The 14,853-nt window shown below is 54.5% G+C and overlaps 1 protein-coding gene across 6 annotated transcripts in view; it reads left to right on the forward strand.

Moving 5' to 3' along the window:
• The window catches only part of CACNA2D4 (calcium voltage-gated channel auxiliary subunit alpha2delta 4), a 142,508-nt gene that overhangs the window by 120,105 nt on the left and 7,550 nt on the right, over positions 1-14,853 (forward strand). For 5 of the 6 annotated variants that reach the window (XM_072144918.1, XM_072144920.1, XM_072144922.1 and 2 more), the window contains 12 exons: positions 5,194-5,255; positions 5,365-5,379; positions 5,879-5,923; positions 6,019-6,081; positions 9,751-9,821; positions 9,917-9,992; positions 10,748-10,800; positions 10,903-10,958; positions 11,121-11,141; positions 11,420-11,537; positions 11,684-11,801; positions 12,016-12,093. In XM_072144918.1, the coding sequence (XP_072001019.1) occupies positions 5,194-5,255; positions 5,365-5,379; positions 5,879-5,923; positions 6,019-6,081; positions 9,751-9,821; positions 9,917-9,992; positions 10,748-10,800; positions 10,903-10,958; positions 11,121-11,141; positions 11,420-11,537; positions 11,684-11,801; positions 12,016-12,093 (776 nt within the window). The remainder of the gene's footprint in view (positions 1-5,193; positions 5,256-5,364; positions 5,380-5,878; positions 5,924-6,018; positions 6,082-9,750; positions 9,822-9,916; positions 9,993-10,747; positions 10,801-10,902; positions 10,959-11,120; positions 11,142-11,419; positions 11,538-11,683; positions 11,802-12,015; positions 12,094-14,853) is intronic. The other variant, XM_072144919.1, reaches the window with a different exon arrangement.

Below are 14,853 nucleotides of genomic sequence, written 5' to 3' on the forward strand. Positions count from 1 at the left end.
TGTGCTGCTGTGAGATGTCACCCCTCTAATTACATAGCTCTGAACTAGCACCTTCTCTAGAAATATTCACATAGTGATGGCACCGCTGCTCTCTAGTGATGGATAGGCTGTATTCTCAGTGATGGCACCGCTGCTCTCTAGTGATGGATAGGCTGTATTGTCAGTGATGGCACCGCTGCTCTCTAGTGATGGATAGGCTGTATTCTCAGTGATGGCACCGCTGCTCTCTAGTGATGGATAGGCTGTATTCTCAGTGATGGCGCCGCTGCTCTCTAGTGATGGATAGGCTGTATTCTCAGTGATGTCACCGCTGCTCTCTAGTGAGGGATAGGCTGTATTGTCAGTGATGGCACCGCTGCTCTCTAGTGATGGATATGCTGTATTCTCAGTGATGTCACCGCTGCTCTCTAGTGATGGATAGGCTGTATTCTCAGTGATGACACCGCTGCTCTCTAGTGATGGATAGGCTGTATTCTCAGTGATGGCAGCGCTGCTCTCTAGTGATGGATAGACTGTATTCTCAGTGATGGCACCGCTGCTCTCTAGTGATGGATAGGCTGTATTCTCAGTGATGGCACCGCTGCTCTCTAGTGATGGATAGGCTGTATTCTCAGTGATGTCACCGCTGCTCTCTAGTGATGGATAGGCTGTATTCTCAGTGATGGCACCGCTGCTCTCTAGCGATGGACAGGCTGTATTCTCAGTGACGGCACCGCTGCTCTCTAGTGATGGATAGGCTGTATTCTCAGTGATGGCACCGCTGCTCTCTAGTGATGGATAGGCTGTATTCTCAGTGATGGCACCGCTACTCTCTAGTGATGGATAGGCTGTATTCTCAGTGATGGCGCCGCTGCTCTCTAGTGATGGATAGGCTGTATTCTCAGTGATGGCGCCGCTGCTCTCTAGTGATGGATAGGCTGTATTCTCAGTGATGGCGCCGCTGCTCTCTAGTGATGGATAGGCTGTATTCTCAGTGATGTCACCGCTGCTCTCTAGTGATGGATAGGCTGTATTCTCAGTGATAGCTGCTTTCTAGTGATGGATAGGCTGTATTCTCAGTGATGGCGCCGCTGCTCTCTAGTGATGGATAGGCTGTATTCTCAGTGATGGCACCTCTGCTCTCTAGTGATGGATAGGCTGTATTCTCAGTGATGGCACCGCTACTCTCTAGTGATGGATAGGCTGTATTCTCAGTGATGTCACCGCTGCTCTCTAGTGATGGATAGGCTGTATTCTCAGTGATGGCAGCGCTGCTCTCTAGTGATTGATAGACTGTATTCCCAGTGATGGCACCGCTGCTCTCTAGTGATGGATAGGCTGTATTCTCAGTGATGGCACCGCTGCTCTCTAGCGATGGACAGGCTGTATTCTCAGTGATGGCACCGCTGCTCTCTAGTGATGGATAGGCTGTATTCTCAGTGATGGCACCGCTGCTCTCTAGTGATGGATAGGCTGTATTCTCAGTGATGGCACCGCTGCTCTCTAGCGATGGACAGGCTGTATTCTCAGTGATGGCAGCGCTGCTCTCTAGTGATGGATAGGCTGTATTCTCAGTGATGTCACCGCTGCTCTCTAGTGATGGATAGGCTGTATTCTCAGTGATGGCACCGCTGCTCTCTAGCGATGGACAGGCTGTATTCTCAGTGATGACACCGCTGCTCTCTAGTGAGGGATAGGCTGTATTCTCAGTGATGGCACCGCTGCTCTCTAGTGATGGATAGGCTGTATTCTCAGTGATGGCACCGCTGCTCTCTAGTGATGGATAGGCTGTATTCTCAGTGATGGCACCGCTGCTCTCTAGTGATTGATAGACTGTATTCCCAGTGATGGCGCCGCTGCTCTCTAGTGATGGATAGGCTGTATTCTCAGTGATGGCACCGCTGCTCTCTAGTGATGGATAGGCTGTATTCTCAGTGATGGCACCGCTGCTCTCTAGTGATGGATAGGCTGTAGTCTCAGTGATGTCACCGCTGCTCTCTAGTGATGGATAGGCTGTATTCTCAGTGATGGCACCGCTGCTCTCTAGTGATGGATAGGCTGTATTCTCAGTGATGGCACCGCTGCTCTCTAGTGATGGATAGGCTGTAGTCTCAGTGATGTCACCGCTGCTCTCTAGTGATGGATAGGCTGTATTCTCAGTGATGGCGCCGCTGCTCTCTAGTGATGGATAGGCTGTATTCTCAGTGATGGCACCTCTGCTCTCTAGTGATGGATAGGCTGTATTCTCAGTGATGGCACCGCTACTCTCTAGTGATGGATAGGCTGTATTCTCAGTGATGTCACCGCTGCTCTCTAGTGATGGATAGGCTGTATTCTCAGTGATGGCAGCGCTGCTCTCTAGTGATTGATAGACTGTATTCCCAGTGATGGCACCGCTGCTCTCTAGTGATGGATAGGCTGTATTCTCAGTGATGGCACCGCTGCTCTCTAGCGATGGACAGGCTGTATTCTCAGTGATGGCACCGCTGCTCTCTAGTGATGGATAGGCTGTATTCTCAGTGATGGCACCGCTGCTCTCTAGTGATGGATAGGCTGTATTCTCAGTGATGGCACCGCTGCTCTCTAGCGATGGACAGGCTGTATTCTCAGTGATGGCAGCGCTGCTCTCTAGTGATGGATAGGCTGTATTCTCAGTGATGTCACCGCTGCTCTCTAGTGATGGATAGGCTGTATTCTCAGTGATGGCACCGCTGCTCTCTAGCGATGGACAGGCTGTATTCTCAGTGATGACACCGCTGCTCTCTAGTGAGGGATAGGCTGTATTCTCAGTGATGGCACCGCTGCTCTCTAGTGATTGATAGACTGTATTCCCAGTGATGGCGCCGCTGCTCTCTAGTGATGGATAGGCTGTATTCTCAGTGATGGCACCGCTGCTCTCTAGTGATGGATAGGCTGTATTCTCAGTGATGGCACCGCTGCTCTCTAGTGATGGATAGGCTGTAGTCTCAGTGATGTCACCGCTGCTCTCTAGTGATGGATAGGCTGTATTCTCAGTGATGGCACCGCTGCTCTCTAGTGATGGATAGGCTGTATTCTCAGTGATGGCACCGCTGCTCTCTAGTGATGGATAGGCTGTAGTCTCAGTGATGTCACCGCTGCTCTCTAGTGATGGATAGGCTGTATTCTCAGTGATGGCACCGCTGCTCTCTAGTGATGGATAGGCTGTATTCTCAGTGATGGCACCGCTGCTCTCTAGTGATGGATAGGCTGTAGTCTCAGTGATGTCACCGCTGCTCTCTAGTGATGGATAGGCTGTATTCTCAGTGATGGCACCGCTGCTCTCTAGTGATGGATAGGCTGTATTCTCAGTGATGGCACCGCTGCTCTCTAGTGATGGATAGGCTGTATTTTCAGTGATGGCACCGCTGCTCTCTAGTGAGGGATAGGCTGTATTCTCAGTGATGGCACCGCTGCTCTCTAGCGATGGATAGGCTGTATTCTCAGTGATGGCACCGCTGCTCTCTAGTGATGGATAGGCTGTATTCTCAGTGATGGCATCGCTGCTCTCTAGTGATGGATAGGCTGTATTCTCAGTGATGGCACCGCTACTCTCTAGTGATGGATAGGCTGTATTCTCAGTGATGGCACCGCTGCTCTCTAGTGAGGGATAGGCTGTATTCTCAGTGATGGCACCGCTGCTCTCTAGTGACGGATAGGCTGTATTCTCAGTGATGGCGCCGCTGCTCTCTAGTGATGGATAGGCTGTATTCTCAGTGATGGCGCCGCTGCTCTCTAGTGATGGATAGGCTGTATTCTCAGTGATGGCACTGCTGCTCTCTAGTGATGGATAGGCTGTATTCTCAGTGATGGTGCCGCTGCTCTCTAGTGATGGATAGGCTGTATTCTCAGTGATGTCACCGCTGCTCTCTAGTGATGGATAGGCTGTATTCTCAGTGATGGCGCCGCTGCTCTCTAGTGATGGATAGGCTGTATTCTCAGTGATGGCGCCGCTGCTCTCTAGTGATGGATAGGCTGTATTCTCAGTGATGGCAGCGCTGCTCTCTAGTGATGGATAGGCTGTATTCTCAGTGATGGCGCCGCTGCTCTCTAGTGATGGTTACGCTGTATTCTCAGTGATGGCACCGCTGCTCTCTAGTGATGGATAGGCTGTATTCTCAGTGATGGCACCGCTGCTCTCTAGTGATGGGTAGGCTGTATTCTCAGTGATGACACCGCTGCTCTCTAGTGATGGATAGGCTGTATTCTCAGTGATGGCACCGCTGCTCTCTAGTGATGGATAGGCTGTATTCTCAGTGATGGCGCCGCTGCTCTCTAGTGATGGATAGGCTGTATTCTCAGTGATGGCACTGCTGCTCTCTAGTGATGGATAGGCTGTATTCCCAGTGATGGATAGGCTGCTCTCTAGTGAGGGATAGGCTGTATTCTCAGTGATGGTACCGCTGCTCTCTAGTGATGGATAGGCTGTATTCTCAGTGATGGCACCGCTGCTCTCTAGTGATGGGTAGGCTGTATTCTCAGTGATGGATAGGCTGCTCTCTAGTGATGGATAGGCTGTATTCTCAGTGATGGCACCGCTGCTCTCTAGTGATGGATAGGCTGTACTCTCAGTGATGGCACCGCTGCTCTCTAGTGAGGGATAGGCTGTTTTCCGGGTTATTTCTGGGATGTGACAAGGTATAAGCTTCCTATATTTTCGTCTTCATGACGCAGAAGAAAACTTCACATTTGGCTGCTGGGAGTGAGAGGTGTCAGGGGGGAGGTGAGAGGTAGGTGTCACCCCGGGATATTATTAGATGCGTCATCTGATGGTTTAACCCTGCGCTGGACCCTCTGTGGTCAGTATTGGGGGTCCCAGTATCACAGCCGTAGCGAGACCTCCAGTTACATCATGTCTTATTATCACATCTAGAGCCCATCCGTTGTAATCCTGTATGGGGGGGGGGGGTATCTGTTATACTCATGTTCAGGGGGTGGGGGGTAAAGGGTATGCTATGTGTTGCCTATGTATTTGGTGGGGGGGGGGCACTATCTGTTATCCTTGTGTTCGGGGGGGGGGGGTCACTATCTGTTATCCTCGTGTTGGGGGGGGGGCACTATCTGTTATCCTCGTGTTGGGGGGGGGGGCACTATCTGTTATCCTCGTGTTCGGGGGGGGGGGTCACTATCTGTTATCCTCGTGTTCGTCTAGTGCCCCTAGTGGTCACCTCTCACGTCTTGTGTTTCACCTTGCAGCTGTCGGGGTGCAGATGAAGCTGTCTCTGCTGCGGGAGATCTTCTGGAAGGTTTCTCAGCAGGTAAGTGACACCCGGCTGTGGAGGTAGGTACCTGTGTGATGTACATCACTGTGTGCGGTCACTGACGTCTCTCTCTTTTCTCTTTTCCTGGGGGTCTCGTCGCTCTCAGCCCAATGACACGGATGTAAGTTTTACTTCTACCTGAGGTCAGACATTGGGGGGCCCCGGGGGTCAGACATTGTGGGGCCCCGGGGGTCAGACATTGTGGGGCCCCGGGGGTCAGACATTGTAGGGCCCCTGGGGTCAGACATTGTGGGGCACCTGGGGGTCAGACATTGTGGGGCCCCTGGGGTCAGACATTGTAGGGCCCCTGGGGTCAGACATTGTAGGGCACCTGGGGTCAGACATTGTGGGGCTCCTGGGGTCAGACAGTGTAGGGCACCTGGGGTCAGACATTGTGGGGCTCCTGGGGTCAATCAGTGTAGGGCCCCTGGTTTCAGACATTGTAGGGCCCCTGGTTTCAGACATTGTGGGGCCCCGGGGGTCAGACATTGTGGGGCCCCGGGGGTCAGACATTGTGGGGCCCCTGGGGTCAGACATTGTAGGGCCCCGTGGGTCAGGGGTTACATTGAGTTTATAGGGAATGTTCAGTAGGGGGCGCTAACACTTTGTATCCTCCGCAGTGCAGTGATGTGGACGGGATGTGTCCTCTGAGTTGTGAGGACGAGGTAGGTGCAGGTCCTGGGGGTCATTGATAATATTACTCTAGTCACATCCAGAGCTGCACTCAAGGATTTTCTTTTTCTCCACTTTACTTCCCCAGAGGTTGAGCTGTTACCTAATTGACAATAACGGCTTCATCGTGTTATCCAAGGACCTGGAGCAGGTGAGGGCGGCGCTGCAGGGGTTAAATCCATTTCAAGGGCTTGTCTGTAACCAGCAGAATTAACAGCCACCCCCCCCCCCCCCCCCCCTCTGTCCACTATTAAAATCTCATTATCATATTGTGGATCTGGGAAACACCTGTGCCGCTCATGTGTGTAGTCATGTGATGTCACTGGGACCACCAGTGCCCCCTAGTGGTCACACAGTGTCAGTGTCTCACCCTCCTCTGCTCCCCCTAGTGGTCACACAGTGTCAGTGTCTCACCCTCCTCTGCTCCCCCTAGTGGTCACACAGTGTCAGTGTCTCACCCTCCTCTGCTCCCCCTAGTGGTCACACAGTGTCAGTGTCTCCTCCTCTGCTCCCCCTAGTGGTCACACAGTGTCAGTGTCTCACCCTCCTCTCCCCCTAGTGGTCACACAGTGTCAGTGTCTCACCCTCCTCTGCTCCCCCTAGTGGTCACACAGTGTCAGTGTCTCACCCTCCTCTCCCTCTAGTGGTCACACAGTGTCAGTGTCTCCTCCTCTGCTCCCCCTAGTGGTCACACAGTGTCAGTGTCTCACCCTCCTCTGCTCCCCCTAGCGGTCACACAGTGTCAGTGTCTCCCCCTCCTCTCCCCCTAGTGGTCACACAGTGTCAGTGTCTCACCCTCCTCTCCCCCTAGTGGTCACACAGTGTCAGTGTCTCACCCTCTGCTCCCTCTAGTGGTCACACAGTGTCAGTGTCTCACCCTCTGCTCCCTCTAGTGGTCACACAGTGTCAGTGTCTCCCCCTCCTCTCCCCCTAGTGGTCACACAGTGTCAGTGTCTCCCCCTCCTCTCCCCCTAGTGGTCACACAGTGTCAGTGTCTATCCCTCTGATCCCCCCTAGTGGTCACACAGTGTCAGTGTCTCTCCCTCTGCTCCCCCTAGTGGTCACACAGTGTCACTGTCTCCCCCTCCTCTCCCCCTAGTGGTCACACAGTGTCAGTGTCTCACCCTCCTCTCCCCCTAGTGGTCACACAGTGTCAGTGTCTCACCCTCCTCTCCCCCTAGTGGTCACACAGTGTCAGTGTCTCACCCTCCTCTCCCCCTAGTGGTCACACAGTGTCAGTGTCTATCCCTCTGATCCCCCTAGTGGTCACACAGTGTCAGTGTCTCACCCTCCTCTCCCCCTAGTGGTCACACAGTGTCAGTGTCTCATCCTCCGCTCCCCCTAGTGGTCACACAGTGTCAGTGTCTCATCCTCCGCTCCCCCTAGTGGTCACACAGTGTCAGTGTCTCACCCTCTGCTCCCCCTAGTGGTCACACAGTGTCAGTGTCTCACCCTCCTCTCCCCCTAGTGGTCACACAGTGTCAGTGTCTCACCCTCTGCTCTCCTTCTAGTGGTCACACAGTGTCAGTGTCTCACCCTCCTCTCCCCCTAGTGGTCACACAGTGTCAGTGTCTCATCCTCTGCTCCCTCTAGTGGTCACACAGTGTCAGTGTCTCCCCCTCCTCTCCCCCTAGTGGTCACACAGTGTCAGTGTCTCCCCCTCCTCTCCCCCTAGTGGTCACACAGTGTCAGTGTCTTACCCTCTGCTCCCCCTAGTGGTCACACAGTGTCAGTGTCTCACCCTCCTCTGCTCCCTCTAGTGGTCACACAGTGTCAGTGTCTCCCCCTCCTCTCCCCCTAGTGGTCACACAGTGTCAGTGTCTCCCCCTCTGCCCCCCTAGTGGTCACACAGTGTCAGTGTCTCCCCCTCTGCCCCCCTAGTGGTCACACAGTGTCAGTGTCTCACCCTCTGCTCCCCCTAGTGGTCACACAGTGTCAGTGTCTCACCCTCCTCTCCCCCTAGTGGTCACACAGTGTCAGTGTCTCATCCTCTGCTCCCTCTAGTGGTCACACAGTGTCAGTGTCTCCCCTCCTCCCCCTCCTCTCCCCCTAGTGGTCACACAGTGTCAGTGTCTCACCCTCCTCTCCCCCTAGTGGTCACACAGTGTCAGTGTCTATCCCTCTGATCCCCCCTAGTGGTCACACAGTGTCACTGTCTCCCCCTCCTCTCCCCCTAGTGGTCACACAGTGTCAGTGTCTCACCCTCCTCTCCCCCTAGTGGTCACACAGTGTCAGTGTCTCACCCTCCTCTCCCCCTAGTGGTCACACAGTGTCAGTGTCTCCCCCTCTGCTCCCCTAGTGGTCACACAGTGTCAGTGTCTCCCCCTCCGCTTCCCCTAGTGGTCACACAGTGTCAGTGTCTCACCCTCCTCTCCCCCTAGTGTTCACACAGTGTCAGTGTCTCACCCTCCTCTCCCCCTAGTGGTCACACAGTGTCAGTGTCTCACCCTCCTCTCCACCTAGTGGTCACACAGTGTCAGTGTCTCCCCCTCTGCTCCCCCTAGTGGTCACACAGTGTCAGTGTCTCACCCTCCTCTCCCCCTAGTGGTCACACAGTGTCAGTGTCTCCCCCTCTGCTCCCCCTAGTGGTCACACAGTGTCAGTGTCTCCCCCTCCTCTCCCCCTAGTGGTCACACAGTGTCAGTGTCTCCCCCTCCTCTCCCCCTAGTGGTCACACAGTGTCAGTGTCTTACCCTCTGCTCCCCCTAGTGGTCACACAGTGTCAGTGTCTCACCCTCTGCTCCCCCTTTGTGTTCACACAGTGTCAGTGTCTCCCCCTCTGCCCCCCCTAGTGGTCACACAGTGTCAGTGTCTCACCCTCTGCTCCCCCTAGTGGTCACACAGTGTCAGTGTCTCCCCCTCCTCTCCCCCTAGTGGTCACACAGTGTCAGTGTCTCACCCTCCTCTCCACCTAGTGGTCACACAGTGTCAGTGTCTCCCCCTCTGCTCCCCCCTAGTGGTCACACAGTGTCAGTGTCTCCCCCTCTGCTCCCCTAGTGGTCACACAGTGTCAGTGTCTCACCCTCCTCTCCCCCTAGTGGTCACACAGTGTCAGTGTCTCCCCCTCTGCTCCCCCTAGTGGTCACACAGTGTCAGTGTCTCCCCCTCCTCTCCCCCTAGTGGTCACACAGTGTCAGTGTCTCCCCCTCCTCTCCCCCTAGTGGTCACACAGTGTCAGTGTCTTACCCTCTGCTCCCCCTAGTGGTCACACAGTGTCAGTGTCTCACCCTCTGCTCCCCCTAGTGGTCACACAGTGTCAGTGTCTCCCCCTCTGCTCCCCCCTAGTGGTCACACAGTGTCAGTGTCTCCCCCTCCTCTCCCCCCTAGTGGTCACACAGTGTCAGTGTCTCCCCCTCCGCTCCCCCTAGTGGTCACACAGTGTCAGTGTCTCCCCCTCCTCTCCCCCTAGTGGTCACACAGTGTCAGTGTCTCACCCTCTGCTCCCCCTAGTGGTCACACAGTGTCAGTGTCTCCCCCTCTGCTCTCCCTAGTGGTCACACAGTGTCAGTGTCTCACCCTCTGCTCCCCCTAGTGGTCACACAGTGTCAGTGTCTCACCCTCCTCTCCCCCTAGTGGTCACACAGTGTCAGTGTCTCCCCTCTGCCCCCCCTAGTGGTCACACAGTGTCAGTGTCTCCCCCTCCTCTCCCCCTAGTGGTCACACAGTGTCAGTGTCTCACCCTCTGCTCTCCCTAGTGGTCACACAGTGTCAGTGTCTCCCCCTCTGCTCCCCCTAGTGGTCACACAGTGTCAGTGTCTCCCCCTCTGCTCCCCCTAGTGGTCACACAGTGTCAGTGTCTCACCCTCTGCTCCCCCCACAGACCGGCGTGTTCCTCGGGGAGGTGGACGGGTCTCTGATGACGCAGCTCCTGCACATGAGCATCTTCAGACAGTAAGTGTGGATACTACAACTCCCAGCATCCCCTTGTGTCATATGTGACATGTAGTGGACGCCCTCTGACCCTGTGTTCTGCTCTTTCACCTCAGGGTGACGCTGTACGACTACCAGGCCATGTGCAAGATGCCGTATCACCACCACAGCGGGGGCCGCAGCCTGCTCAATGTAAGAGCCACGATGGAGGGTCACACGTGGCACACGAGACACTCATACGTGACACAGGACACATGGGGTGCTCATACGTGACACAGGACACATGGGACGCTCATACGTGACACAGGACACATGGGACGCTCATACGTGACACAGGACACACAGGACACTCATACGTGACACATGGGACGCTCATACGTGACACAGGACACATGGGACGCTCATACGTGACACAGGACACACGGGACGCTCATACGTGACACAGGACACATGGGACGCTCATACGTGACACAGGACACATGGGACGCTCATACGTGACACAGGACACACGGGACGCTCATACGTGACACAGGACACATGGGACGCTCATACGTGACACAGGACACACGGGACGCTCATACGTGACACAGGACACACGGGACGCTCATACGTGACACAGGACACACGGGACGCTCATACGTGACACAGGACACACGGGACGCTCATACGTGACACAGGACACACGGGACGCTCATACGTGACACAGGACACATGGGACGCTCATACGTGACACAGGACACATGGGACGCTCATACGTGACACGTGGCACACGGGACGCTCATACGTGACACGTGGCACACGGGACGCTCATACGTGACACAGGACACTCATACGTGACACAGGACGCTCATACGTGACACGTGACACATGGAACACTCATATGTGACATGTAATATGCAGCACGATCACACAGCTGATGTGTCGCTTCTCTGTGTCTCCTCTTGCAGCCGCTGTTGGCGTTGATGTCGGCCGCCCAGTGGCTCCTCAGTAACCTGGTCCTGTAAGTATCTGCCCGGCGGGTATGTACTGGACACACAGGGGGGCGGCTGATAACAGAGAGCAGTAGACTGTACATGTCATGGATCTCTCTCCTCTCCTGCAGCTTCTTCCTGGAGTTCAGTCTGTGTCCGCTCTGGTCCTCTGATAACACTGCAGAAGGTAGGTGGCCATGGAGCCCCCCAGGTGCAACAACCTACCTGTAGTATTATAGATAATGTAACGCGTCACGTGACCTGCCATTGTCTCTCATTTCTTCCATCCATCCTCCTCTCATTGGCGTCTCATCCATCATGTGACCTGTCATGTGACCTCCACTTCCAGCAAAGTCCTTTTTCCATCACTGTAAGTAACAGAAGGCGGGGCCCAGTCCCTTGCCCCACCCACATGACAAAGTATGAGTCGATTTGTTTGTACTTTACATAACTTTACAGGAAATAGACCACACCCCTTAATAACATCTATCATAACCACACCCATTATTCCATAAAGACCCTCCCCTGCTGTCCTGCTGCTGGCCCCGCCCACGAGGATCTCTCACCGCTATCATATACATAGTAACTTACAGGTGACCGCTAGTCAGACGTTCGCCCCCATCTTCTTACACGTCTCTCTGTCTCCAGCGCACAAGCACAAGAAGCAGGACATGCTGCAGCCGTGTGACACGGAGTACCCCGCCTTCATACACGACGCCTCCATCCGGGAGGCCAATGGCTTCATCGAGTGCGGTCACTGCCAGAGGTAGGTCCACATATGATGATAGTGGTGATACTCAGCTTTCCCGGAGTCCTACATGACGATTGATTAGTGTTTTAGGGTCTGTCCCCCTCTAGTGGCAGTGTGTGGTACTGCGGTCAGGATTGTCACTGCTGTGTTGTCCCCCGCAGGATGTTCGTCATGCAGCACGTCCTGCACAGCAACCTCCTGCTCCTGGTCAGCGACTCGCTCTGCGACTGCAGCCTCTTCCCCCAAGTCTCCTTACAAGCCAAAGAAGTCAAATATATCCTTATACAGAACGTAAGAAACTACAACTCCCAGCATCCACCCAGCTTTCACAGTCTGCTGGGAGTTGTAGATACAGAATCTGGGGTCTAAACAGAAGTTATTGGGGGTGAATGAACTTCTTGTCTGTTATCGGGGGTCCGCTATGGATGAGGGGTTCTGGTGTGACCCGCTGACACTTGTGGATACACGTAACCTTAACTCCTCCCCACATAACGCTTCTGTGAAGTGTGAGCGCATGAGATCCCAAAAACTCCGCCGACGGCCACATTCCTGCCACGCCTTCCACCCTGAGGTAAGTACAATGATCATGACGTGGGCGGAGTCTTTTCTGTACATTCATCAGGAAGAGGGGGTGGAGACTGTCCGTATAAACATATGTGACCTATATATTAGGGAAGTGCGAACTCATGCAGGATCCATTAAAAGATGGAGGTCTTCTAGGTCACAGCTGCTCAGTCCTCTCTATCCCCTCCCTACAGTCACAGCTCCACAGTCCTCTCTATCCCCTCCCTACAGTCACAGCTGCTCAGTCCTCTCTATCCCCTCCCTACAGTCACAGCTGCTCAGTCCTCTCTATCCCCTCCCTACAGTCACAGCTGCACTGTCCTCTCTATCCCCTCCCTACAGTCACAGCTGCACTGTCCTCTCTATCCCCTCCCTACAGTCACATCTGCACAGTCCTCTCTGTCCCCTCCCTACAGTCACAGCTGCTCAGTCCTCTCTATCCCCTCCCTACAGTCACAGCTCCACAGTCCTCTCTATCCCCTCCCTACAGTCACAGCTGCTCAGTCCTCTCTATCCCCTCCCTACAGTCACAGCTGCACAGTCCTCTCTATCCCCTCCCTACAGTCACAGCTGCACTGTCCTCTCTATCCCCTCCCTACAGTCACAGCTGCTCAGTCCTCTCTATCCCCTCCCTACAGTCACAGCTGCACAGTCCTCTCTATCCCCTCCCTACAGTCACAGCTGCACTGTCCTCTCTATCCCCTCCCTACAGTCACAGCTGCACAGTCCTCTGTATCCCCTCCCTACAGTCAAAGCTGCATAGTCCTCCCTATCCTCCCCCTAAAGTCACAGCTGCATAGTACTCCCTATCCTCCCCCTAAAGTCACAGCTGCACAGTCCTCCTATACCCTCCCTACAGTCACAGCTGCACAGTCCTCCCTTACCCTCCCTACAGTCACAGCTGCACAGTCCTCTCTATCCCCTCCCCACAGTCACAGCTGCACAGTCCTCTCTATCCCCTCCCTACAGTCACAGCTGCACAGTCCTTTCTCTCCCCTCCCTACAGTCACAGCTGCACAGTCCTCTCTATCCTCTCCCTACAGTCACAGCTGCACAGTCCTCTCTATCCTCTCCCTACAGTCACAGTTGTACAGTCCTCTTTATCCCCTCCCTACAGTCACAGCTGCACAGTCCTCTCTATCCCCTCCCTACAGTCACAGCTGCACAGTCCTTTCTATCCCCTCCCTACAGTCACAGCTGCACAGTCCTCTCTATCCTCTCCCTACAGTCACAGCTGCACAGTCCTCTCTATCCCCAATGTACAGTCACAGCTGCACAGTCCTCCCTATCCCCTCCCTACAGTCACAGCTGCACAGTCCTCTCTATCCTCTCCCTACAGTCACAGCTGCACAGTCCTCCCTATCCCCTCCCTACAGTCACAGCTGCACAGTCCTCTCTATCCTCTCCCTACAGTCACAGCTGCACAGTCCTCTCTATCCCCTCCCTACAGTCACAGCTGCACAGTCCTCTCTATCCCCTCCCTACAGTCACAGCTGCACAGTCCTTTCTATCCCCTCCCTACAGTCACAGTTGTACAGTCCTCTCTATCCCCTCCCTACAGTCACAGCTGCTCTGTCCTCTCTATCCCCTCCCTACAGTCACAGCTGCACTGTCCTTTCTATCCCCTCCCTACAGTCACAGCTGCACAGTCCTCTCTATCCTCTCCCTACAGTCACAGCTGCACAGTCCTCTCTATCCTCTCCCTACAGTCACAGCTGCACAGTCCTCTCTATCCCCAATGTACAGTCACAGCTGCACAGTCCTCCCTATCCCCTCCCTACAGTCACAGCTGCACAGTCCTCTCTATCCTCTCCCTACAGTCACAGCTGCACAGTCCTCCCTATCCCCTCCCTACAGTCACAGCTGCACAGTCCTCTCTATCCTCTCCCTACAGTCACAGCTGCACAGTCCTCTCTATCCCCTCCCTACAGTCACAGCTGCACAGTCCTCTCTATCCCCTCCCTACAGTCACAGCTGCACAGTCCTTTCTATCCCCTCCCTACAGTCACAGTTGTACAGTCCTCTCTATCCCCTCCCTACAGTCACAGCTGCTCTGTCCTTTCTATCCCCTCCCTACAGTCACAGCTGCACAGTCCTCTCTATCCTCTCCCTACAGTCACAGCTGCACAGTCCTCTCTATCCTCTCCCTACAGTCACAGCTGCACAGTCCTCTCTATCCCCAATGTACAGTCACAGCTGCACAGTCCTCTCTATCCCCTCCCTACAGTCACAGCTGCACAGTCCTCTCTATCCCCAATGTACAGTCACAGCTGCACAGTCCTCTCTATCCCCTCCCTACAGTCACAGCTGCACAGTCCTCTCTATCCTCTCCCTACAGTCACAGTTGTACAGTCCTCTTTATCCCCTCCCTACAGTCACAGCTGCACAGTCCTCTCTATCCCCTCCCTACAGTCACAGCTGCACAGTCCTTTCTATCCCCTCCCTACAGTCACAGCTGCACAGTCCTCTCTATCCTCTCCCTACAGTCACAGCTGCACAGTCCTCTCTATCCTCCCCCTAAAGTCACAGCTGCACAGTCCTCCTATACCCTCCCTACAGTCACAGCTGCACAGTCCTCCCTTACCCTCCCTACAGTCACAGCTGCACAGTCCTCTCTATCCCCTCCCCACAGTCACAGCTGCACAGTCCTCTCTATCCTCTCCCTACAGTCACAGCTGCACAGTCCTCTCTATCCCCAATGTACAGTCACAGCTGCACAGTCCTCTCTATCCCCTCCCCACAGTCACAGCTGCACAGTCCTCTCTAT

Source organism: Engystomops pustulosus, chromosome 4 (assembly GCF_040894005.1).
Source record: "Engystomops pustulosus chromosome 4, aEngPut4.maternal, whole genome shotgun sequence".
NCBI lineage: Eukaryota > Metazoa > Chordata > Amphibia > Anura > Leptodactylidae > Engystomops > Engystomops pustulosus.